The sequence below is a fragment of the Crocuta crocuta genome, unplaced genomic scaffold (assembly GCF_008692635.1).
Source record: "Crocuta crocuta isolate KB4526 unplaced genomic scaffold, BGI_CrCroc_1.0 scaffold41, whole genome shotgun sequence".
Classification (NCBI taxonomy): domain Eukaryota; kingdom Metazoa; phylum Chordata; class Mammalia; order Carnivora; family Hyaenidae; genus Crocuta; species Crocuta crocuta.
In genome coordinates, this window is record NW_027529428.1 from 4,160,839 (window position 1) to 4,188,422 (window position 27,584).

A 27,584-nucleotide genomic window follows, 5' to 3' on the forward strand; every position below is an offset into this window, starting at 1 on the left:
AGATATAAAAATGATAAACATTTAAGTTCTTAACAAAAGAGTTCTCAAGTACATGAAGCAAAAACTGGCAGAACTAAAAAGAGAAAAAAAATCTACAATTATAGTTATTTCTGTATCCTACTTTCAATAATGAATATCATAGAGACAGAGAAGATCAGCAAGGGAATAGAAGACATGAATAACACTATAATCTAACTAGACCTAACAGGCATCTATACAGAGAACACTTAATTCAACAATGCAAACTACATATTCTTCTCAAGTGTACACAAAATACTTTCCAGGACAGACTATGTTTTAGGTCATAAAACATGTCTCAATAAATATAAAAGTACTAAAATTTATAAAGTATGTTTTTTTTCTGGCTACACAGAATAAAATTAGAAATCTCTAACAGAAGGAAATTTGAGAAATTCAGAAATTTGTGGAACTTAAACAGCAGAAGCCTAAATTACTACAGGTCTAAGAAAAGTAACAAAGGAAAGTAACTACTTTGAGACAAATAAAAAGACAACATACCAAAACTTATGGGATGTAGTGAAGACAGTGCTCAGAGATTAATTTATAGCTAACACTTAAGAAGAAGAAAGATCCCAAATCAACAATCCAACTTTACATCTTTAGAAACTAGAAATAGAAAAGCAAACGAAACCAAAGCTAGCAGAAGGAAAGAAATAAGAAAAATTAGGGCAGAAAAAAAATTTAGAGAAAACATAAATAGAAAAACAATGGAGGGAATCAATGAAACCAAAAATTGGTTCTTTGATAAAGTCAATAAAAAACGACAAACCATCAGAGAGAGGCCTTCAAATGATTGGAAAAAACAGACAATATGAATAAGACTTATACCAAATAAATAGACTGAAAGAGTAATCAAAAATCTTATCAGAAATAAAAGTCAAATCCAAATGGGCTCACTAGTGAATTTTATCAAATGTTTAAACACAAATTAATGCAATTCTTCCACAAAATCATCTCAAAAAATGAAGAGAAGGGAATATTTGCTAATCATTCTAGGAAGACAGTATTATCCTAATACCAAAACCAGGCAAACATCACACAAAAAAACTACAGACCAATGTTCCTTGCAAATACATATGCAAAAAAACTCAATAAAATTTTAGCAAATTAAATCTAGCAGCACATAAAAAGGATTATACATCATGATCAAATGGGATTTATTCTAGCTATGTCACGTTGGTTCAGCAAATGAAAATTAATGTAATATACTATATTAGTAAAACAAAGAAGAAAACAATGTCAATTTAATTAATACAGGAAAAGCATCTGACAAAACCTAATATCCTTTCATGATAAAGGCATTCAAACTTGAAACAGAAAGGAACTTCTTCAACTTAATAAAGAATATCTAAAAAAAAAAATATATATATATATATATATTTCTAGGGGGCACCTGGGTGGCTCAGTCAGTTGAGTGTCTGACTTCGGCTCAGGTCATAATCTCACGGTTCATGGGTTTGAGCCTCGCATCGGGTTCTGTGCTGGCAGCTCAGAGCCTGGAGCCTGTTTTGAATTCTGTGTTTCCCTCTCTCTCTGCCCCTCCCCCGCTCATGCTCTGTCTCAAAAATGAATCAACTATAAAAAATTTTTTTAAAAATCTACAAAAAAGCCATGGCTCATATCAGAGTTAATGATGAAAGACTGAAAACTTTCTCTTTCAGTAAGACAGGCATGACTGGTTTTAGTAATTCAACACTGTACTAGAGTTCTGGCCAAGGTAATTAAGCAAGAAGAAGAAACAAATGGCCTTCAGACTGGAAGGAAAAACTCAAACTACTTTTATTTTTATTTTTTTATTTATTTAAAAATGTATTTTTCAGAAAGAGAGAGACAGACAGAGGCAGAGAGAGAGAGGGAGACAGAATCTGAAGCAGGCTCCATGCTCAAACGACTGAGTCACCCAGGCAGCCCATACTACTTTTATTTCTAGATGGCATGATTTTATATATACAAAACCATAAAGAATCCAACTATCAGGGGCACCTGGGTCGCTCAGTGGGTTATACGTCTGACTTCAGCTCAGGTCACGATCTCATGGTTTTTGAGTTCTAGCCCTGAATTGGGCTTTGCACGGACATTGCAGGCCTGCCCGGGATTCTCTCTCTTGATCTCTCTCTCTTTCTCACTCATTCCCACTCACTCTCTCTCTCAAAATAAATAAATAAACTTAAAAAATAAATAAAATCCAACTATTAGAGCTAACAAACAAGTTTGGTAAGGTTGCAGAATAAAAGCTCAATATAGAAAAACTAGTATTTCTATATACTACTAATACACAATCCAAAAATTAAATAAAAACATAAGAGCACCAAAAAGAATACTTATGAATAAATTTAAGAAAAGACATGAATATTGAAAACTACAAAACATCACTGGAAAAACATTAAAAACCTAAATTAATGGAAAGACATCCATTTTCATAGATTGGGAGACTTAATATTGTTAAGATGGCAATAATCTCCAAAATGATCTTGATTCGACACAATCACTATTCAAAATTCCACCTATACTTTTTTGCAGAAATTAACAAACTGATCCTAAAATCCATGATAATTAAAGTGACTCAGAGAAGAATATCTAGACAATATTGAAAAAGAACAATGTCAGAAGACTCATTGCTTACTGATTTCAAAGCTGACTACACAGCTATAGTCATCAAAACAGTGTGTTACTGCATTAAGGACAAACATACAGATCAATGGAATAGAACTGAGAGTCTAGAAATAATCTCCAATTTATAGTCAACTGATACTGGAAAATAGTGTCAAGACCATTCAGTAGGGAACATGGAGTCCTTTCAAACAAATAGTGCTGGGACAACTAGATTTATACATGCAAAAGAATAAATATGGATCCAGCCTCTCATCACATACAAAAATTTAAAAATTAAAATGAATCAAAGACCTGAACTTAAGAAGTAAAACTGTAACTCTGCTAGGAGAAAATACAGGCGTAAATTTTCATGACCTTGGACTAAGTAATGCTTTTTTAGGTATGACAGAAAAAGCATAAGCAACCAAAGATACAGATCAATAGACTCCACCAAAAAGCACCAGTAAAAAAGATAAAAGACAATACATAAATAGGAGAAAATGTGGTCGTTTCCAGAATATACAAATAACTCTTACAATTCAACAGTAAAAAGACAATCAGCTCAATTAAAAAATGTAAAAGACATTTTACATGAATAGACATTTCTCCGGTAAATATTATGCAAATGGCCAAAAAAGCAAAATGAATGTTCTACATCATTAAGAAATACAAATCAAAACCACATTGAGATATTACTTCACACTCAATAGAGTAACTATTTTTAAAAAAGCAAAATGGAAAATAACCAGTGTTAGAGAGGATATGGAGAAATTGGAAACTTCTACATTTTGATGGGGACATAAAATAGTGTAGCTGCTATGGAAAACAGTCTGGTAATTAATTCAGTAAGTTAAACACAGAGGTTATCAAACTGACTGAGCAATTCCATTTCTAAAGAAAAACAGAAGAGAACTGAAAGCCTTTATCCACATGAAAACTTCAATGTTGTTTTCAGCAGCACTGTTTGCAACAAAGAGTAAAAACAACCTAAATAGCCGTCAGCTAACAGATAACCCAAGGGAGCCTATTCATACAATGGCATATTTAACCATAAAAAGGAATGAAGGTCTCATTTATGCTACAACACGGATGAACCTTGAAAACCTCATAAGGCTAAGTGGAAGACTCTAGCCACACAGAGGCTACACATTGTATGACTCCATTTTTTTTTTTAATATTTTTTTTTAAATTTATTTCTAGGAGAGAGAGAGAGACAGCGTGAGCAGGGGAGGGTCAGAGAGAGAGGGAGACACAGACTCTGAAATAGGCTCCAGGCTCTGAGCTGGCAGTCAGCACAGAGCCCGACGCGGGGCTCAAACCCACGAACCGCGAGATCATGACCTAAGCGAAAGTCGGACGCTTAACCGACTAAGCCACCCAGGCGCCCCTGTATGACTCCATTTGTATAAAATGTCCAGAATCGGTCAATCTATCAACAGAAAGTAGAATAGTTGCCACTGGCTGAAAGGAAAGAGACATGGTAACTGCTGACAAGTGCAGGGTTTTCTTTGGGGTGACTGAGAATGTTCTGGAATTAGTGCTGATAGCTGTACAACCCTGTGAATGCTAAAAGCTACCAAATGCACACTTTAAAATGGCAATTTCGTACAGTATGTGAATTATATCTCAATTTTAAATGGACTATATTTGGGTGTTTAAAGTGGTATTAAAGATTTTGGGGGGTCTAAGGGAGAGAGGTAGATGGAGTTATGGAAGGGCAACACAAAGTATTTGTGTGGTGCTAACTGGTGGATAGACAAACATAACAAATGGGATGAGGGCACAGAGAAGCAAATGAGTGCAAGTCAAAGTGAGAAAATCTGAATAGAACCAATGGATTGTATCCACATCAATATCCTGGTTGTGATATTGTACTACAGTTATGCAAAATGTCACTATACTGAAATCTGGGAAAACATATGTAGTGGTCTGGATGGTGGTTCTCAAAGAAATCAGGCTAGATCCCTGAACTTCTGAATATCATTTTATATGGGAAAGTCTATGAGGAGGAGGTGAAGTTAAGGACTCTGAGATGAGGTGGTAATCCGGGATTAATCTGGGTGGGCCCTCAAAGCTACCACAAGTGTCCTCACAGGAGAGACAAAGAGGGACATTAAGCATACAGAGGAGGAGGTGACTTGAAGATGAAGGCGGAGATTGGAATGGTGTGGTCACAAGTCAAGAAATGCCTGAGGCCACCAGAAGCAGGAGGAGGAAAGGCCCGAAGTCTACCTTCCAGAGAGTGCGCAGCCTTGCTGCCACCTTTAGTTCTGGCTTCTGGCCTCGACCCATAAGGGATGAATGTTTAGTGTTTAGGCCACCAAGGTCGTGGTCATTTGTTACAGTAGCCATAGTAAACACAGTACAGTGTACAAACCAGGGATCTCTCCACATCATTTCCTACAACTGCATGTGACTCTGCAATTATTTCAATTAAAAAAACCAAACTCCCACAGGTCAAGCAATGTTTTAAGTGATGTGGAAACAGACAAGGGCTGCTGCATTCACAGAACTTACATTCCAGCAGGAGAGACAAGCAAGGTAAAATAGATCGTGATGAAAACATTTAGTGATGAAAAGAGCTAAATGGAGAAAAATCAAGGAAGGAAGAGATATATGAAGTACCTGGGGGCAGGGTAGGGGAGAAAATGAAACTTTAGGGTGGCCATGAAAGGCCTCACCGGGAAGGTTGAATAAAGGAAGCGACCATACAACATTCTAAGCAAAGCTAAGGAGTAGGTACACCACCTCCACTGAAAGCTCCACACCAGTTTTTCAGAGCAAACTTCTAATACTCTGATCTGAGATGAATGGGGAAGTGAGCATTTCCCTCTTCAACAATAGCAGAGCTGGTATTGTCTGTGTCTTAGCTTTTGGAACACCGCCCTCTCAATTATCCCCCCTGCTTTAAGGGCCACTCCTTTCCAGACTCCTTTGCTGGGTACTTCTTATTTTCCCAACTTCTCAGTGTTGATATATCTAAGTCCAAGTCCTTGGATCTATTTTTTTCTTCTTTTCTATTCTCATTCCCTAGGTGGTCTCATATAATCTCACAGCTTCAAACACCCTATTCCAGGTTCACACATTTCAGATTTTTACCTCCAGCTGCACCTTTCTCTTGAACTTCAGACTCCTATACTCAGCAACTACTTGATGTCCCAGATTTAATCTTACCAGTGTAGCTTCCCTGAATATCTTACTCACATATAAGATAGCAACTTTCTTCCCTACCACTTGGGATGTCCGTATCTCTTTCACTCTGTTTTACTTTTTCTTCACAGCATTTTTCACCATTTAGCGCATCGTATATTTATCAGTTTATGTATTTTCAGTTATTGTTCTCCCAGCAGAATTAAGTCGTATGAGGACAAGAACTTGCCAATTATATTCGTTTCTGGTTTCTTGAGTGATTAAAACAGTGTCTAATTGATACATATCTGTAGAATATATAATACATCCTCTTCAAAAATAATATATTAAAATGCTTAATGCCAAGTATTCACTTTCCAAATTGTAACTTATTCTTTTTTAAAGTTTATTTATTTATTTTGAGTGAGAGAGAGAGGGACAAAGAGAGAGAGGGAGGAAGAGAACCTCAAGCAGGCTCCTTACTTTCAGCAAAGAGCCCAGTGTGAGGCTCAGTCTCACAAACTGTGAGATCATCACCTGAGTCAAAATCAAGAATCAGATGCTTAACCAACTGAGCCAGCCAGGCACCTCTGCAACTTATTATTTTTAATATTTTGGTTCCAATGTTGTTTTTATGCAGTTCAATTAGATTTATTAACTCATTTATATTCTTATATTTGATTCTCCTATTCACTTCTCATTTCTGGTTTTAATATCCTTCTTCTCAAGTACATCTTTAATAGTTCTTAGTCTTATTTTTATTAAAAATGTCTTATTTTTATTAAAAATGTCTTATTTTGCCCTTACTCCTTAAAGGTAGTATAGGTCAGTACAGATTATAAAGTTTTAGAAAAATGGAAGGAATTTATTCTAACAACTCTGGCATATACCTGCATAGCTCTCTCCAGATCCTGAATTATTTGTTTCATTGAATTTGAGCTTCTCTTGATGACAACTTAATACATTCTATTTGTGACTCTAACCTTATGTGGAAAAGAGACTGAACCTTTTTTCCTTCATCTTAATTCTAAATTATAAAACTGGAAAAACACCCAATTATGGTAAACAGTAGGAGATACTTAAGGATCTCCTTAGGATGATCAACTTAGGATGAACAGCTCAAAGCTCAAACAAAACAAAACAAAACAAAACAGGAACAGCTCATACAATGACAGTACTTAATTTCTACAAAGTGGGAAGCAAGAAACAGATTAGGGAGATGTTCACNAGGTAGTATAGGTCAGTACAGATTATAAAGTTTTAGAAAAATGGAAGGAATTTATTCTAACAACTCTGGCATATACCTGCATAGCTCTCTCCAGATCCTGAATTATTTGTTTCATTGAATTTGAGCTTCTCTTGATGACAACTTAATACATTCTATTTGTGACTCTAACCTTATGTGGAAAAGAGACTGAACCTTTTTTCCTTCATCTTAATTCTAAATTATAAAACTGGAAAAACACCCAATTATGGTAAACAGTAGGAGATACTAACTAGGATGAACAGCTCAAAGCTCAAACAAAACAAAACAAAACAAAACAGGAACAGCTCATACAATGACAGTACTTAATTTCTACAAAGTGGGAAGCAAGAAACAGATTAGGGAGATGTTCACCTACCTAATTTCCTGTTAGGTCTCATTAGCTTAAATTTAATCTTTTGTTGTATTAGTTACAAGGCTCTGGAACAGAGAGAACAATAATGCAACGACGAAATTTCAATCTTAGCTAAATTTAACTTGGAAGAAGAGAGAGGACGTTTTAATTACTTGCACAAATAAGAGGTGCCTGGGTGGCTCAGTCGGTTAAGCGTCCAACTTCAGCTCAGGTCATGATTTCATAGTTCGTGGGTTTGAGCCCCGTGTCAGGTTCTGTGCTGACAGCTAGCTCAGAGCCTGGAGCCTGTCTTCAGATTCTGTGACTCCCTCTCTCTCTGACCCTCCCCTGCTCATGCTGTCTCTCTCTCTCTCTCTCTCAGAAATAAATAAAAACATTAAAAAAATAAAATTATTTGTACAAATGAAGAGAAATAGAAGAAATGGATGTACTTACTCACAAAGTAAGACCATAATGGGAGAGGGAACACAAGCTGAGTTTAAACCAGGAATATAAAATACCATTCTCTACTTCTTAAAAGGAGACAGAATACTGTATTTGCTAACTTTATAGTGTGCACGCCACGTGTGTGTCGCATTACATATTATAATGCACCTCATTCAAGGCAAGTGAAGAGCCTGCCTAACTGGCTCAGCCTTTCCTGACAAGGCTGCTGGGAATGAATGACCAATGACCAATAAACAACTCCATAAAGTTGAACTGTTACAAAGGCAACAACTTAAAAAGCAATTAGGAAGAACTTACATAACTTGCCATACTGTAAGGTGTGTAACCTTGAGGCAAACACATTTATTTCTCATGGTTTAAAAATTTTACTCCTATCTTACAAAGAGAACCTACCTTTTTATTCCCTGAAATGTACTGCTAGCCATGTCTATGATGCCTCCAGTTGGCCTTGCCACTGCTCCAACTAAACCTTTCCCAACACCTTTGAAGAAACCAGCTGCTCCTTCTTTTTGAGCCCCTAGAAAGGAAAACAGCAAAGGTTTAGGCAAGTGGATCAAGAATGAAAACAGAATCAGTTTGTGAAAGACCTGGTAACACACATCACCTAAAGGAATATACTTGCCTTTGATTGGTTTTGTAACAATTCCTGTTATGCCACTTACAAAACCCTAGAGGAAAAGCACAATTAAAAATTTATAGTATTTTCAACATGATGTCTTGAAAAACAGAAAGTTTTGCTCTCTAGATACTGTAAGAATGAACACATTGCTCATGTAGTTTAGTTAAACAGAATGCTTTTTGAGGCTATGGACATATTTTGTGTAGGACACAACCCACTGCTCCTCTGATATCTAAATAATACTTGAGTGCAAGTTAAATGTCTATTTCCTTTTTTTAAAAAAATTATTAATGTCTATTTTTGAAAGAGAGAGAGACAGAGACAGACTGTGAGTGGGGGGAGGGGCAGACAGAGAGGGAGAGACACAATCCGAAGCAGGTTCCAGGCCCTGAGCTGTCAGCACAGAGCCCAACGTGGGGCTTGAACTCACTCACTGACTGTGAGATCATGACCTGAGCTGAAGTCGGACACTCAACTGACTGAGCCACCCAGGTGCCCCAATGTCTATTTTCATATTCATAGAATGTGGTCTTAAAAGACAGTCCCTGGTGTGTTCACAATTCTGGGAAATTTCTTACAGAAACTAAGCCTTTTCCTCCACGAGTGATGCCTTCTCTAAGACCAGCTGGTTGCTTATTCATAGCTTCTCTTCTCTTCTGTTGGTAGTCTTCATCCATAGTCATAGCTGCCACCCCTTTAGCCATAGCGTTCGTGATTCTGGAGGCAGCACCAGCTAATCCACCTAGCAGAAATTATAATATTTTTAGTAAAAGCAAAGGCATCGTTACTTTCTACCATAATCATACCTGGTACATATTCTGTTTCTTACCGACAGCTCCACCCACTAGTGCCTTCAGTCCTAGGGCCATCCCCTCCACAAACTCTTCAGGACCCTGGATGGCTCCCTAAAGGGTCAAATAACAACAACAAAGGTGATATACATATTTTAAAGGTGAATGTATTAATATAAATGAGGAAAGCAGTAGTGACAAAAATAAAAATGTCCTAGAGGAAGTGACACCAGCAAAAAACTGCACGTTCACAGAATTCTCAGAGCTACGTCACAACACTGAAAGTAACGACAATCAGTTGATCCAAATTCAGGAATAGGACTATCCACCCAAGTGTACAGATGATGTCTTCTCTGTACCGTAAGTTACAGGATGAAAACGTAAGCACAGGCTACTCCTGATAATTTTTGTAAAACAAATAACAGCACTTTAATTCTTAGTATTTCATATGTTTTAAACTATACTGTACAATAATATAATAGTTTTACTTTTTGATTGCCCTCTACGTTGAAAAGTGAAAGTAAGAGTGTTTTGAATGTTTTAACAGAAAATTTTAAGGGACACTAAATAATAATTTTTGCCACCAATTAAGATCGCTGTGCACAGTGTCCACCTGCACAGTTATTTTTACCGTCCCCACAATAGTGCAAAGAGCACCTGTCTATGGTGATCTTCCTTCTACTATAGAATGAAGTTTCCTGACCTTTAATATTCCAACAGAATACTTATAATTCAGTGTATCTTCTAACGTTTTAAGTTTAAACTTTTAGGAAAAAGGTAAACGTATCCCTCCAAATTTCCCAATCTCTCATACCATTGTTTGCTGCAAAATCATGTCCTTTTGTTTTATCTCCCACAATCTGTTTGCACACACACCTCAAGTTAACAACTAAAATGCATGATGTATTCAGAGTATTAGTGATATATTGAACAATGTAAGAATAATTATTTTATTACCTGGTAAGGTTCATAAAAAAATGCTTCCACACCTTCAGAAAATTCTCTAATCAAGCCAAAGGGATTTCCCAAAACTTCAAGCCCAAGAATGAGTACATACATTTGCTTAATGGCCTGAAAATGAAACACAAACTTAATCAGATAACCAGAAAATTTTTTTTTAATATTTAGTACTTTTTTTTTTTAGGCTAACACCCAGGGTCACATAATGGGTAAATGGCAAAACTAGAACCTAGACCCTCACATCTTGACTCAGGCTTAGTGATCTGTGCACTATACAACAGTGGTCTCAGATGCTCTGTAAGTTATACCATAAGATACAGCAATCTTTCTAAAGGTGGAAAAAAATCCTTTCAAGTAATATATATAGCTGACTCAACAACACAATTACATTAAAAATACCTTGTGTTCACCAGCTAGTTACTAGTAAACAGTTGCCCTTGAAACTATTTTTTTAAAGTAAGTCTGGTGAATTACTTAGTTAATATTTTATTTAAAGATGTTTAAGTCTACAATGATCCAGAAAGTATGTCAGTGGCAAAAAACCAAAAAACCAAAAACTGAACCAAAACAAAAAAACCAGAAGGGCAAAAAACTGAAATGGTGGCAGGGCTCAATTTCTTTCTACAATTTGGAGAAAAAGTTAAAAATTTTTGAAAATGGCTGTTCACTTCCTTGTCACATCTACATGTAAGACATAAAAGGTTTCACTATTTTATATTAATCTGTCCCTCTGTAACATAATCTCAGACAGGGGCGCCTGGGTGGCTCAGTCGGTTAGCGTCCGACTTTGGCTCAGGTCATGATCTCATGGTTCGTGGGTTTAAGCCCCATGTTGGGCTCTATGCTGACAGCTAGCTCAGAGTTTGGAGTCTGTTTCAGATTCTGTGTCTCTCTCTCTCTCAGACCCTCCCCTACTCACGCTGTTTCTCTCAGAAATAAATAAAAACATTAAAAAAAAAAAAAGTAAAATAATCTCAGACAAACCTGTTTTGAATAGTGTCTTATTACTTCAGATTGTAGTTCAGATGCTGTGTGGAATTGATAGTTGAGTTCAAAAAATGCAAGCCTGAAAAACACATATAAATATGTGTGTAGGTGTGTATCGATGGAGAAGATGATGGAGAAAGGTGAAGAGAATGCTTATAACATTAACAAATGGTTTCATTTTCTTTAGAATTTTTCTCCAAATCTTTCCTTTCAGTACATTCTCATGCCAATCAGAAAATCTCTTTTACATGTATCTCGGCACATTCTGGTCAAAGAACCCTCTAAGAATCTTACAGAAGCTATGGATCTTATGCTCAAAACAGCCACCTATACATGCTTTCACATAATTTAGGGGATTCAGAGACCCTGTACATATGGACTGTATTACTCAATTCTGTCCCATCATGACCCACACAGAAAATGTTTGACACACTGAGATAAATGGAAGGGGCTGCTCAAGAATGGCCAGGGTTCAGTTGCTGCAGGTCCTGTCCGATCAAGTGACAGGTGAGGAATCAAGATCAGTTTACTTTTAACCTAGTCACAGCATATATCAGATCCACAACGTGGGAAGCTCTGTGTTAGCAGATAAGACAGCAGTGGGACTAGAAATCTTACCCTATTCCCAACATCTTCAAACCTATCTTCTTTATGTTCTGTGTTCTCTAATTTGTTACTTAACTTTACCTAGATTTAGAATTGCATCTTACTGGACACACTGATTCTTACTATTGTTCTTAATAACATTTCTAGGTGCTACCTGAAAAGGTCATTTTCATCTGAAATCTTCACTCAGACTTCTTGAGTCTCTTTGGTCACATACTCTAATAGCTTCTGTTATGACTCCCATTAAAATGTATATTCTTGGCTGTAACATTTAAAGGAATCCCTTCATTTCCCCTATCATGGTATAAGTTTTGTTCTAGTCACATATGCTTTGAAGAATCTTCACCCTGTAAGTCTTGAGGCCATATCTTTGCAGCACCATACCTTTGAGGACACAGAGGAACTTCTTAGGAATCCTTCCCTAGGCCAGCAAGGCCTTTTATAATGCATAAACTTGTATGGCCTCTGTTCCTCTTTCTTAAGGAACTTACTTAATAATCATTCTGTTCCTTAATAGTTAAGGCTTAGCAGGTAATATGTTAAATTATATTCCATTTAACTATAAAGACCATATTTGCCTATGATCTGCAACGTCCTTTACACACTTTTCACTTATAAAGTTTTCAGGCAAATGTAAAATGATCTTTTCATCTATTTATAGATATGAATATTAAACATACTTAAAAACCACATCTTGCACATCTGTAAGAGTGGCACCAATACTCTTCAGCAAAAGATTTAAGGAATGAACCGCCATCAGTCCTTCCTGTTTTTCTGAATCTTTAGCTTCTTCTCTACCGGATCGCAGTGAAACGCTTAAGTGCAACTAAAGAGATAAAGAGAGAAATATTTTAAGAACTATTTTCAAACTGACAATTTTAACTTTTAAAATTCAATCTTTAAATTTACTACACCATAAAGATCTCAAAATTACCTATTTTATACCAAAATTATGTAAAAAGTTAAAGAAATTTAAAATTGAATACAATTCTTCTAAAATTTTAAATTCAGCAATGTTGGCTAATGATATTTAGATTCAATCCAATTCTTTTGGTAAACTTAGGAAAATAATAATTTGTATATATTTTTAAATAATATTAATAATCTAGAAGTTGAAGTTGTTGAAATAACCCAAATATCTCCAAAAGTAAGTGCTTCAACTATTACAATTAAGTTAGCATGGTAAAACCAGTTAACACACACTTTTCCTATCATAAACATAGTCACTGTACGTATACATAGCTATGCAAAAATCTTCAAGTATTATGTAATTCGGAAACTTCGTGTTAAGAACTTGTATTTTGTTGCATTCAATCTTCAGTTTTTAAATCAAGATTACTTTATGAATTAATTTAAAACTTAAAGACTACAGTTAATATTATATTACATTATTTGAAAGTTGCTAAGAGAGTAAATAAATCTTATAAGTTCTCATCACAAGAAAAAAAAATTTTAACATGTATGGTGATGGATGGTAATTTGACTTACTGTGGTGATCATTTCAAAGTGTATACAAATAATGAATCATTACCTTATACACCAGAAACTAATGTATGTTATAAGTCAATGATACTTCAATAAAATAATACACAATCATACACAAAATTTTGAAAACTGTCATTAAACATGTTAACAGAAAACTAAGGTAACATAATGTTAGGTCATGATATAAACATAAGTACATGTTTTACAGGGGTCCAGTATTATTTCCACATGGTAAAAAATTATTATAAGTATAAATAAAAATTTTTAAGGATTATTTTTTTTATTTACACAATTTATATGCTATTAGAGAACATAATTTATATGCTCATCTCCCCACACAGATGAAGTCAATTTGCTATTCACCTAGATTATCAAGGATAATAAAAATGACTTATTTTCTCCTACCTTGATGGGAGATATATGAAAGTATTCATAGAGGCTGACTTGTGATGAATCTACTAATGAAGCTGTTTTATATTCTTCTTGGAAAGCTTCTATATCTTTATGAAAAAGTTCAACCTATAAGAAACAAACAAGTATTACAAACTTAAGGGATCCATCTGTATGAGTTCATATACTGCAAGAACACTCCCCTCTAACATCCAGATTCAACTTTTGCTTGTGATTGGAAAGTTACTGCATCTAAAGGGAACCTAACACTTCTATTGTTAGTAAAGCTCTGTCCCTTATAAACTGATAAGCATATCTTCTACGTTTCCATGTAATCCATTAAACACATTTAAAAAGTTTTTTAAATGTTTTTATTTCTGAGAGAGAGAGAGAGACAGAGACAGAGACAGAGACAGAGACAGACAGCATGAGCAGGGGAGAGTCAAAGAGGGGGGAGACACAGAATCTGAAGCAGGCTCCAGGCTCTTAGCTAGCCGTCAGCACCTGAGATGGGGCTCGAACCCACGAACCGTAGGGTCATGACCTGAGCCGAAGTTGGATGCTTAACCGAGTGAGCCACCCAGGCACCCCTAAAAACATTTTTATTCTTTTGACTACGTTTATCTCAAAAAGCTACTATAATCCAATTCAATACTTTTTTTAATGTACATTTATTTTGTTTGTGTTTGTGTGTGTGTGAGAGAGAGAGAGAGAACGCGCAACTGTGAGCCTGTGCACAAGTGGAGGAGGGGCAGAGAGAAGAGAAACAATTCCAAGGAGGCTCCAAGCTTAGTGCAGAGCCTGACATAAGGCTCGATCTTACAACCTTGAGATTATGACTTGAGCTGAAATCAAGAGTCAGACATATAACCTATTGAGCCACCAGGTGTCCTTCCATCAACATTTTCTTAGGAATATATTTTTAAAAAATAGAATCACATTCCAGTTGCAGCTTTTTGGTAAATACCTCACTGACATCTACAGAGGCTAGTAATATAAATAAAAAAGGGGAAGGCCCTGAAAATGATGTCGCATGAAGTGATTATGGCTTTCAGTTTTGACAAACAACATTATTCTCTTTCCAACCAACACTCACAAATCTAAGTTACTTCTATGTGTTGAGAAACAGCTCAACATTCACATTTAACCCATCATCAAAAATATCAAAATGATAGCTTTATTACAAGGTTAGTATCTGGAAACTGACTTCTGGGATGACAGTGTGACCAGCTTCCCCAGTGAAACTGGTGAAATTTATTAAAAAAAAACCCAAACATTTAAGGCTTCTATAAATGAACCCAAGGGTATAAGCAAATTAAACATCTTTTCAAGAAAATCTACAAACATTTGGTAAGAAAAGTGAATCAGTGGTATTTGCACAAGGAATACTCTCACGGATCCCTGTCCTAGTTCACTAAGCCATAGTGCCACTCACCTGCTCTACTCAGGAACACAAAGCTCCCTTTCTGCCTAGTCTCCCTGAATGCTATACCTGCCGCGCAGGAGGCATAAAGATGTCAGCATTTCTCATCCTGCCCCCAGCTCCCAGCTGCTAATGCTACATTACGGGGGATGTGGGAGCTTCCATTCTCTGCCCCTCGGCTGCTACCCCCAACTACTCTTGGAACAAAGGCTCTATTTGTGTGTGATACTGCTGAGAATACTGGGTTCTGATCACTCCTGTTCCTCTCCCAGCTCTGACGCTCCAGTTCAGAGATTTTACCTAGGGAGTAGGGAGGTGGAGGGCAAAGAAACTTTAAAATAGTTCCTAATCTTTTCCCAAAAAATTGCCTTCAACTACAAGAGGGTGAAAAAGTTCAAGCTTAGGCTTTAGGAAACAGTGAATGTCATGGTGAAAGGCAATTAGAAGGAAAATCATTGATTCAATGAAGATAAGCTTAAACTGTAGGCCTGTTAGTTTTCATGACAGAAATGGCCAGAAACAGTTTACAGGGGTCCTCCTAAGGTCAAAATAAGTATTAAAACACTGATCTCCAGTCAATTCCTTAAAAAAAACAAAAAAACCCAAAAAAACCCCTCAAATTTGATTGGATTAGTTTCAGAGCAATTTATGGCCTAAGGTACTGTTGAAAAAAATAAAGCATTCAGCCAGCAATTAGTGGAGCATAAGAGCTGGGTGTGGTTGTGGGAAGATAAGAAGGCCCAGCCCCCAAACCAGTTATTCCAGGGTGATGGTGGCTGTCCCAAATATTCACCTCTCTGAGGAGCAACACTGAAAAGCTAAACACCATAGGCAAAATCAGGGGTGTGCATGGGATAGACTTCAATATAAAAATCTAGTTACTAAATGAATAAATAAGCTGGAAACAAGAATAAGCTATGGAGGAGAGGACCCAGTAGCCAGTTTTTATAGCATGTCACCTAAAATGTCCAGTTTCCAATCAAATATTATGAGATATGCAAAGACATAGGACTGTATGAACCATACACTGGGAAAAAAGCAAGCAAAAGAAATTGCCTGTTAGATGTGACCAGACTGGATTAAAATATTTCAAAGTAACCACTGTAAATATGTTCAAAGAAAACCATATTTAAGAAAGTAAATTATGATGATGATGTTTCATCAAATAGATTATATCAATAGAGAAGGAGAAAAATTATACAAAAAAATCCTAAGAGAAATTCTGGAATTGAAAACTGTAACAAATGGAAAATTCACTAGAAGGAGGTAACAGTGGATTTGAGTTGATAGAAGGAATATAAACATTTTATTATATGCTAAATTAAATGCACTGCTTCATTAGTGAACTTGAAGATAAAGGGTTACAGAGTATGCAATCTAAAGAACAGAGAAAAAAGAGTGAGGAAAAATGAACAGTCTCTGAGAAATGTGGGGCACTGTTGAGCAAACTAACATACACAATATGGGAGTATAAGGAGGAGAGAGAGAAAAGGAAGTAGAAAAAAATATCTGAAGAAATAATAGCTGAATACTTTCTAAAATCACTGAACTATGTATCCAGGAAGCTAAATGAACTTCAACTGCATAAATGGAAAGAGAGTCACAACAGATATGTAAAATTACTGAAAGTCAAAGACAAGGAGATAACCTTCAAAACAAAAGGAGAAAAGCAACCTATTACATACAGGAGGATCCTGGTAAGATTAATAGTTGACATCCTGGCAGAAAAGAGGCAAGAAGGCAGTGGGATAAATTCAAAGCACTGAAAAAAAAAAATTGCTAACTAAGAATCCTATATATAGTATAGCTACCTTTCAAAATGAAGGGACATGAAGACATTCCCAGATAAACAAATACTGAGAGTTTACTACTAGTAGGTGCGTCTTACAAGAAATACTAAGGCAGATTCCTCAGGCTGAAAGCAAGTGATCCCAAGTAGTAATCACAATTCAAATGAAAAAACAAACAGCAGGTAGCACTGGCAAAGACAACTGTGCAAGTATAAAAGATAGTATAAATATATAATCTTTTCCTCTTCCTCTAACTAATTTAAAAAGCAAATGACTAGGGGCTCCTGGTGGCTCAGCTGGTTAAGTGTCCAACTTTGGCTCTGGTCATGATCTCACAGTTTGTGAGTTTGTGCCCCACTTCAGCCTCCGTGGGCTCAGAGCTGGAACCTGCTTTGTATTCTGTGTCTCCCTCTCTCTCTGCCCTTCCTCTCTCATACTCTGTCTCTGTCTCTCTCAAAAATAAACTCCAAAAAAAATTAGAAAGCAAATTTTTAAATTACATATGTATTAAAAATATACTTTTGGGCAGATGACAGACCAATATCCCGTGAATATAAACACAAAATCCTCAACAAAATACCACTAAACCAAACAAGTATTTAAAAAATTATATATGTTACCAAGTGGGATTCATCCCAGGTATAGAAGGTTGTTTTAACATCCAATATAATAAAATCAGTAGAACGAAAACCACATGATCATCCCAAAACATGCAGAAAAAATATATGATAAAGTCTGACACACTTTGATGATAAAAAAAACACTTAATAAACCAGGAATATTAGCGAACCCAACCAGATAAAGGATTATCTGCAAAAAATCTACTGCTGATACCATAATTAATGGTGAAAGACTAAAAGCTTTCCCTTTAAGATCAGAAACAAAGCAAGGATGTCTGCTCTCGACACTTCGATTCAATGTTTATTGCTGTGCTAGGGGTTCTCGCAGGGCAATTAAACAAGAAGAAACAAAAGCCATCCAGATTGGATCAGAAAGGAAGACGTAAAACTATTCTCAGATGGCATGATCTTACATAAAGAAAATCCACAAAACAACTAGCAGAGCTAACAAATGAATTCAGAAAGACTACAGAATACAAGATCGGTATAAAAACATGAACTGTATTTCTATACACTTGCAGTGTACAAACCAAAATGAGATTAAGAAAACAATTTTGTTGGGGCACCTGGGTGGCTCAGCCGGTTAAGCGTCCAACTTTGGCTCAGGTCATGATCTCAACAGTTCATGGGTTCGGGCCTCACGTGGGGGGCTCTGTGCTGACAGCTCAGAGCCTGGAGCCTGTTTTGGATTCTGTGTCTCCCTCTCTCTCTGACCCTCCCCTGCTCACGCTGTCTCTCTCCATCTCTCAGAAATAAATAAAACATTAAAAAATTTTTAAAAATAAATTTTAAAAAAGAAAACAATTTTGTTCAAACCAGAAGAATAAAATATTCGATAATAAATTTAACAAAAGCCAAATTTACACTCTGAAAATCATACAACAGTGTTGAAATAAATCTACATAAATGGAAGACATTCAATGTTGAAAGAAAGTAAGGCTTAATATGCTAATATGTCAAAACCCCAAGGCCAGTATATAGATTCAATGTAATCCCGGTCAAGCCCCCAGATAATCCCCCAGTTTCTCCAAAGAAAGTGTCCAGCTGATTCTAAAATTCATGCGGATTTGAAAAAGGACCCTAAATAGTCAAAACCATCTTGAAAAAGAACAAAGTAAGAGGAATCATACTTCCAATTTCAAAACTTACTACAAAATAATAATCAGGACCATGCAGTACTGACATGATGATGTACTTAGAGAGCAACGGAATAACACCATACAATTATGATCAACTGATTTTTAAAAAATTTTTTAAATGTTTTATTTATTTCTGAGAGAGAGAGAGGCAGCATGAGCAGGGGAGGGTCAGAAAGAGAGGGAGATACAGAATCGAGGCAGGCTCCAGGCTCTTAGCTAGCTGTCAGCACAGAGCCCGATGTGGGGCTCGAACCCACGAGCCGTGAGAACCTGAGCCGAAGTTGGGCACTTAACCAACTGAGCCACCCAGGTGCCCCTCAATTGATTTTTGACAAGGGTACCAAGACCATTAATGAAGATGGAATAGTCTTTCAACAAATGGTATTGGAACAACTGGAGAGCCAAATGCAAAAGACTGATGCTGGACTCTTACCTTCCACCACGTACAAAAATTAACTCAAAATGGATGAAAGACCTGATTGTAAATAATGCTTAGAACATAGGACTAAATCCTCATTACCTTACTGACCTTGGGTTTCACAAAGGACTCTTAAAGATGACACCAAAAACATGACCAACAACAACAAAAGAATTTAGACTTCATTAATATTAAACTTTTGTACTAAAAAAGACATTAGGGAAATACAACAGAATGAGTCAAAGTATTTGCAAATCATATATCTGATATGGAACTTGTATTCAGAATATAAAGAAGTTTTGTAATTTGATAATAAGGACCCAACCTATTTAATAACAGGTAAAAAATCTGAAAAACATTTTTCCATAGAAGATATGTAAATGATCAATAAACACATCAAAAGATGCTCAATCATTACTCATCAGGTATATGTAAATCAAAATCACAATGATATACTTCACATCCACTACGATGGCTAGACTCCAAAGGACAGATAATAAGTGCTGATGAAGACTTTGAAATTAGTACATTTTGTATGATTTTAACTTGTACACAAATATTTACAGCAGGATTATTCATAATAGCCAAAATGTGGAAACAGCCCAAATGTTCCTCCTGATGAATGGATAAACAAAATGTGGCATATCCACAGAGCATGGGCTATAAGCAATGTGGAATGTATCTATAGCAACACAGTATTAGTTGGCCAGAAGTACGGACAGATGCTACAGCCTGAATGAACCTTGTAAACATCATGCTAAGTGAAAGAAGCCCAATTAAAAAAAAACCCAAAAACTATGCAGTGCATTATTCTGTTAATATGAAATATTTAGAGTAAGAAAATCTATAGCCCGAAAGGATATTATTAGCAGTTGTATGGGACTGGTATGGGTTCTTTTGGGGATGATGAAAATGTTCTGGAATGAGATACTGATGATGGCTGTACAACTCTATGAATATATTAAAAATCGTTGAGCTGCATTTTTTGAATCATTAAAATATACAGTATGTGAACTGTATCTCAATAAACTGCTATTAAAAGAAAAAAGTATATTTACTTTTATCCATATAATTTGTCTTATCTACAAGATTCTTTTTATGAAGACAGCTGAAAAAGAGATCATATATGATCTACTCTATCACTGCGATTTTATAGTCTTTCAGTCACAAGTAAGATACTACCTTTTATTTTTATCCTTTGATCACTGAATATCCTGGTCACACCAAATTTCTAAGTTGTTAATTAAAACAAAAGTAACCCAGGAAAATAAAATGGGAAAAAACAGTGATGTGAACATGACTACGACTCACTACTATTGGCTTAAAACCTTTCCTCCTATTTGGTAACACACCTTAAATAGGCTACTTGTCTTACACTTCATCTACAATCTGAAAATGTGATTTCTACCACTTTGCCCACTGCAGCAGCCTAAGAAAAATTAAAAATCCGTAATTTTAAAGTGGATTGAAACCATGTAAATACCTTTAAGAATTTATAATTTTTTAGTTTTCCTCTTCCCCAACCCTTCCCATAAATGCTATCATTTTAAAACTTACCTCTGTTTTTTCAGTTACTTCCGCTTCTGTCATAAGTTCTGCTAAAGCATAGACAAACCCAAGATCTAACCTGAGATCCATTTCTTGGATCAACACCTTGAAGTACCTGTGTTAAAAGCAGAAAACATTTAAAAATCATTGATTACGTGCCTTAAGAAATTAATTAGACAAAAGTGTTAGATAACTATTAGAATGTTGAAACTTAGGATTTTCTAGATGAACAACAAAAAGTTGTTCATAACATCAACAAACTCAAAATGTAAAAATGCCTTTAGAGAGAAAACTGGTAAGTAAATTATACTATATAGTCATATAGCAGAATATTATACACTAGTGATAATAAACTCTAGGTACATGTAATAAAAATAATAAATTTTAGTAAAAAGTTGAATGAAAAAATGCAGTCTCAAAAGTCTACATTCAGTTTGAAAAAAATTTTTTAATTAGGAAATAAAAGGAACACAAAGAAGCATAATGTTTAAATACATATATTTAATACAATTATATTTTAAAAAGCAAGGGGTGAAGATAGTGTCTATCTTCCTTGAAAGGGTGGAGAAGACAAGAAATAGGGGAGTAAATGTAGATGGATGCTTCTGTCAATGTTCTACTTCTTAGACAGAATGGTGACTTAACTTTAAGATATTATTTTCCTTCTTGCTTCTAAAATGATAGGCAGTAATTACAGAAAACATACCAGAAAACAAATGAGAAAGTAATAAAATACTCACAGTTAATACCTAAATATATTTCACTCAGAGCCTTCTGACTCTCCAAGATTATAAAATAATAAATTTTTCCTAATGACCTGTATAATTCAGTATTTTGCATTTAAACATTTGACTCATCTGAAATTTTTTTTTAAAGAGTGCAATTAGCTCACAGATTTAAATCAAAACATTAAATAAACACACAAAAAATATATTAAGATACTTACTTAATACGTGAAATCTGAGAATGGCCTGCAGATCTCATGACAATACTGACATCTGTAAAGGGCTTTGGAGCTGCCAAGTTAATAAATATGATTAATCCCATGATGCTTTAAGTGAAAGATAAGCATTTTCTTGCAATTTAATACACATTACATTGGAGAACCAAATTATTTACTAAATTATGAGTATCAATTAAAATTACTACTTGCAAGATCCATTAGTGTCTTAATTTCAGACTCCAGGGTTTTTTAAATTATCTGTATTCACTTTAAGGGTAACTAATCCTTTACATTAGTGAGTGATTTTAAAGTAGAAGTACGCATTAGAATCACCAGGCTAACATTTTGTATATGTGCTGCCGAAGCGAGCACTCCAGGCTAACATTTGGAAACAGAGATTTCAGGGTCCAGTCCTGAACTTCTGGATGGAGGGGCTTGGGCATGTACAATGGTCAAAAGCTTCCAAGCAGATTATGAACACCACCTTAGATGGTTAAGAGCCAGTGGTGGAGAGGCAGGAGATGGAAGGCAAGGGCAGAGGGCAAAGGCAAAGTGAGGGTACGAAGGATAGAAAAGATAGAAAGAATGTGAAGGGGGAGAGGAGAATGGAAGAATGGACTTGTCATCACACTGACTTGGAGAATACAGGACAGTTTCCATGGCTGGAAACCACTTTGAATTTAAATTTCTTTACAATTTATTCAGAGGTCCTAGCTGGATTTTAGATCAGAGATTTACAAACCAGTAGTCTATTTTTTAAAGTAGTATTTCTAAATATGTAAACATATATTTTTAATTAATCTTTTCCTCAGAATTCAGTATTTCACTGACTTTAGTTGAGTACTTGTTGTTCTTTTTCTATGCTGTTTAATTTTCTAACAATCCCATAGAAACTAAACTTGAGAATGGTTTCATTTCATATTTTTGTAGTAAAATAAACCATTAAACCAGTACAAACATTTTATGGCAATTTAAGTTACAAACAAACCTGAATCCATGGTGACCGACTTGGGAGGTTTAATCGGATAAAACACAAAAGGAAATATAGCACCATGTATCTGGTTTTGGATCTATGAAAATAAAAAACAGGTTGGTATATTAATATGTTAATTATAGAACCTGACTAGGATCACAGGATTTAATAAATAGAAGGAATCAACGAGTCTAGTTCAACACTGAAACCGAAGTACTAGAGCAACCATGGGAACACACTGGGTTTATTGCTATGCTCCTTAAGAATATAATTTGAGTATCTTTTCAAGCTCACCTGTATTCTGTAAATTTGAATTCTAAATGATGACTGATGTGCAGATGTGCTATATTCTACTTTTAATGCTGGAAGATAATTTCTTCGTATAGCTATTACATGTGGTTGAAGAATTTTCATGTTAGTACCACTAGGTGTGAAGCGAACCTGAAAAACAAGCCCCACCCCAAAATACAATTTCTCTGAATTCATAAGTTGATTAAAATCTGAAATTTGTACCAAAAACTTTAAAGACAATATTAATTAAAGTAGGCTAAGTTGATTAGATTGGGTATTTACAACTTTATTAGGTTTAGATTGAATCTTTAAACACAATTCACAAAAATATTCACTTTTTATTATCATTTTTTATATAATTTACTAAAAAATAAAATAATAAAAAATAATTTAACTAGGAAAATAACTAAAACAACACTTTGGCTTCTTGTTAACAAAGGAAGTATCTTAAGAGAAAGTCTGAGTTGTTAATATAGACAACTATCTCTTTAAAGTATTTTATATAAAGTATGTATGAGAGAACTGTTTAGTAAGATACCAGACTTTCCTTAAAAATTCACTCGTGAGGGGTGCACTGACAGTACAGAAGAACCTCCTGGGATTCTCTCTCTCTCCCTCTCTCAATGCCCCTCCTGCTCTCTCTCGCTCTCTCTCAAAATAAGTAAACTAAAAAGTTCAATATTTTTATTTACAACAACTGATAAAAATGAAAACTTCACATCATTACTTAAAAATATTACCGGAATGTTAGTGTCCAACTCAATAACCTTATCTTCTGAAGGCGAAGATTCAGTATATTCCTTAAATTCTTTCTCTAACTTCTCCGTGTGCTTTACACTCATTGGCTTCCATCTTGCCTTCTTCTTGGGCTTTGTCTCCCAAACCACATCAGAACTTACATATGAAAGCAAAAATCATGGTACCAATTTATAAACATTTTCACTGTAGCTGGCTTATTACATGAGTTGCAAAACCTTCAGTAAAATTTTACAATATCCTCAGTTCTATGCAAGCACACTGCAAGTTTAAAAATATGAATTCATTCAATCAGTACTTAGACTTCACTACGACACTATTCTCAGTGGTAGGGATATTACTGGTAAACATCTCTGCCATATTGGAGCTTTACTTTAGCTGAGTGACAGACAAAAAATAGCAAATATAAGTTAGTATATTCTAATATAGTAAGTGGTGAAATGCTTTTGAAAAAAGAAAAAGTAGACAGGGTGAGGTAGACCTGGAGTACTGGGAAATGCCAGTAGTACAACAGCTCAGTGTCATTGAGAAGATGAGACTTCAGCAACCTTACAGGAGATAAGCGAGTTACCCTACAGACAACAGAGTAGAGAATTTCAGGGAGAGAGACCATTAAGAGTAGAAGATGAAGACAGATGGTGGGAAGCCAGAAAATAGAAGTCTCTTAGATGTAAGAGTAGCTATCTTGTGTAGGCAGTAGATATACAAATGTGGAGTTCAGGACAAAATTCTGGTTAAAGATATACATATTGCTCAAATTTTTGACATATATGTGGTATTTGAAACAGAGAAAAGGACTCCTATCTGAGAGCTTCAGGGCGCCCAATATTAAGCAGTTGAGAAAACAAGGAACCAACACATGAGATGGAGAATTTGGGGAAAGAAAGAAAAACAAGGATGAGGAGGTATCCTGGAAGTCAAGTCAAAGAAAATTATCAAGAAGGATCTGTGTGGCAGCTCTTTCTGTGCTTTAATAAAACCACACTTGGGGTGCCTGGGTGGCTCAGTGTGTTAAGCAACTGAGTCCTGATTCTGGCACAGGTCATGATAGAGCCCCATGTAGGACTCCAAGCTGACAGGACAGAGACTGCTTGGGATTCTCTCCCTTTCCTCCCCTGCCCTCCCCTCCCCCTCCCCCTCNGAGGAAAAAAGGTATCTGTTATCAACTTAAGCAACATGAGGACTGGTAACTACATGGCAATACATAGGTCTATGGGGATCTTAACAAGATCAGTTTCTGGTGTGCTGAAAGTAAAATCCTGTTGGAAGCGGTTAAAAAAGAATAGGGAAATAATGAGCATATTACACTCTTTTATAGAGATGACACTTTTTAGGAGTTTGGCTATAAATGGAAGCCAAGAAATGCACAGTAGGTAGCAGGGAAAGTAGGCTCAAGAGGATTTTTAAATTTGAAATAAATAATACTGATGGGAATAATCCAATAAAGACCCAAAAATTATTGACATAGGAGAAAGAAGAGAATTGCTCAATCAATGCCTCAAGAAGGCAAGAAGAAATGGAATAGAGTGCAAAGTTGAAAAATATTTTTAAATAGGAGCACATGTATTGGTATAATTACTGTGGAGAAGATATTGGCACAGAACGTAGGTAAGAAATGCTCATGGGTAGGAAGTTGTGATTTTTGGAAGGGTAGGTCTTTGGAAGTTTCCTTTTGATAACTTTAACTTTCTCAGTGAAATAGGATACAAAGCAGTGAGATGAAAGAGACAATGGGGTTTTTAAAACAAGATGAAGTGTGAAACAGTAATCTAAGAGACCTAGGGAAAGAATGGGACAAATAATTTACTGAAGAATTGCTGAGAGACCTATATACAGAATAAAAACATCCACCCACATTCTAAAATTACTTCACCCTGTTTAAGTATATAAGTTATTTAGTAATTCTTTTAATTCCCTCTACAATTTGTATTCACTCAAACAGAAGGGTGGGAACCATGTATTATCCTTCTTTGCATTCACACTATTTAGCATACCACTTAACAAATAACAAACACATTTTTTGAGAATAAACCTTTTTAAGAAAATCGTTTTTAATATTTTTTTAAAATGGTGTGGATTCCGTTCATTGGAAAGTCAAGGGTATTTCTAGATGAATTTATGTAGAAAAACGTATTTAAATCTGTACCACATACCTTTAGAGTATAAATTTGAGAGTTTAACTCAAGGGTTAAAACTATATTTTCCTGGTTATACAGAATGGAATCTAGAGATGCTCTCAAATTAGGCATTAATACACACAAATATATACAGATTAAGTTTACTTAAAGTATTTTGAACAGAAATATCAAAATAAAGGAAAGGAAAGTGTTTTACTGTAAGATGACTTATATGGGGAATGATAAATTCAGTATTATATCTTAAAGTGTCAAGGTCAAATTAAAAAGTGATTAGCTTTATTCCTCCAACAACTATTTATGGAGGATATATCCTGTATCTTACACTGTGGTAGGTGGTAATGGAAAATTAAAATTTTCCTTATAACATGTTACATAAGGTATACCTTTCATAAGCTGAATAAATATAACTTTTTGGAAAGGTGAGAGAATCATTAACATAATACAGGATTTATAAATGTGATTTTTGATATATTTTTATCTCAAAAAGGCAAAAAAATAATCTCAAAAGCATTTTTACAAAATTTAAACTACATTATTTTAGATTTTACAGTCACCATTCTTAATGATTAAGAACTAATCATTTAATTTTATCCAAATTTTAATGCATCTAACCTTGTAATGCCAATATAGGCTACTTCTTGCTTTGTGTAATTGTTGACAAGGGAAATTCCAACATCTTGTAAGGCCAACACTATTTCTTGCTCCGCCAACTCTGCTTTCTCACTTTCATACGTTGCTTTAAATACCCTTGGATCTTCAGTGAATAAAATAATACGCTGTAAGCCTTCAAAGAATGAAACTAAATAAATGGTCTTTTTCCCCAAATTTATAGGTGTCATCATATCCTAAAACAAAACCACCAAAAAATAAAAAGTTAGAGTTTGTTCTTAACAGGAAATCTAGATTCTACAACCGAAAAATGTTACCGACAATGGTAACAGCAGCTCCTTCAAAGGACTGAATAAACTAAATGAATCAATACTGCATAACATTTGGAAGCTTACATAATTGAAACCATTTGATGTTAGCTGTCATTTATCATAAAGTTATTAATCAAGAAGACAGGTCAACTGTTCTTTCAACATCTTAATAAAATCTAACTAAACAGTCTTCCTTTATAGGTTATCAAGAACACAAAGTATTATTTTCTCTGCTTTAAGACTAATCAATGTGTTAGATGCTAAAAAGTTGTTGAGTCAGAAATTTATATTTCCTTACAGCTAAGTGAAATACGGTAAAAAATACCTGAGACTTCAGCTGCTGCTCTACAAAGCAGAGCTATTCATTACAGGGTTAATTGTGCAGGAGGCCCTTATATATAAGCACTGTGTTGATATCAGGGTCTTGAAGTTCAATGACAAGATAAATACAGCAAATTCTAATAATTAACAGTCAGCCATGAAATTCTAGTGAATATTCGGATCAACAGGAAATTTTAATATATAGCAAAGTAGTCCTCTTTCTCTGTGGTTTTGCTTCCCATAGTTGCAGTTACCTGTGATCAACCATGTTTTAGAAAATGATTCTCCTTCTGACATATGGTCAGATGGTCAATAGCAATAATCTAATACTATATCACAGTGCCTATGTCTTTCATCTCATTTCATCTTGTAATGTATGCATTTTATGTCACATCATCATAAGAAAGTAGAGCACAAGATATTTTGAGAGAGACATCACATTCATATGACTTTTATTATAGTAAATAATTGTTTCATTTTATTAGTTTTTGTTGTTAATCTCTTACTGTGCCTAATTTAAAAATTAAACTTTGTCACAGGTATGTATGCCTAGGAAAAAACATGGTTTATACAGGGTTTAGTACTCGCAGTGGTTTCAAGCATTCACTGAGAGTCTTGGAATATAATCCCCACAGGATTTGGGGGGGGGGGGGGGGGG

The 27,584-nt window shown here is 35.2% G+C and overlaps 1 protein-coding gene across 4 annotated transcripts in view; it reads right to left on the reverse strand.

Annotated features, from left to right (window-relative positions):
- The window catches only part of VPS13A (vacuolar protein sorting 13 homolog A), a 228,674-nt gene that overhangs the window by 25,393 nt on the left and 175,697 nt on the right, over positions 1-27,584 (reverse strand). For all 4 annotated transcript variants that reach the window (XR_013334008.1, XM_077759359.1, XM_077759360.1 and 1 more), the window contains exons 54-67: positions 26,298-26,530; positions 23,532-23,685; positions 22,795-22,941; positions 22,516-22,597; positions 21,531-21,600; positions 20,594-20,699; positions 13,662-13,775; positions 12,452-12,597; positions 11,163-11,244; positions 10,176-10,289; positions 9,257-9,332; positions 9,006-9,169; positions 8,431-8,476; positions 8,202-8,325 (exon numbers count right to left, since the gene is read on the reverse strand). Coding sequence is in view for 3 of the 4 variants with exons in the window: in XM_077759359.1 (XP_077615485.1) it covers positions 8,202-8,325; positions 8,431-8,476; positions 9,006-9,169; positions 9,257-9,332; positions 10,176-10,289; positions 11,163-11,244; positions 12,452-12,597; positions 13,662-13,775; positions 20,594-20,699; positions 21,531-21,600; positions 22,516-22,597; positions 22,795-22,941; positions 23,532-23,685; positions 26,298-26,530 (1,658 nt within the window). In the remaining variant the exon portion in view is untranslated. The remainder of the gene's footprint in view (positions 1-8,201; positions 8,326-8,430; positions 8,477-9,005; positions 9,170-9,256; positions 9,333-10,175; positions 10,290-11,162; positions 11,245-12,451; positions 12,598-13,661; positions 13,776-20,593; positions 20,700-21,530; positions 21,601-22,515; positions 22,598-22,794; positions 22,942-23,531; positions 23,686-26,297; positions 26,531-27,584) is intronic.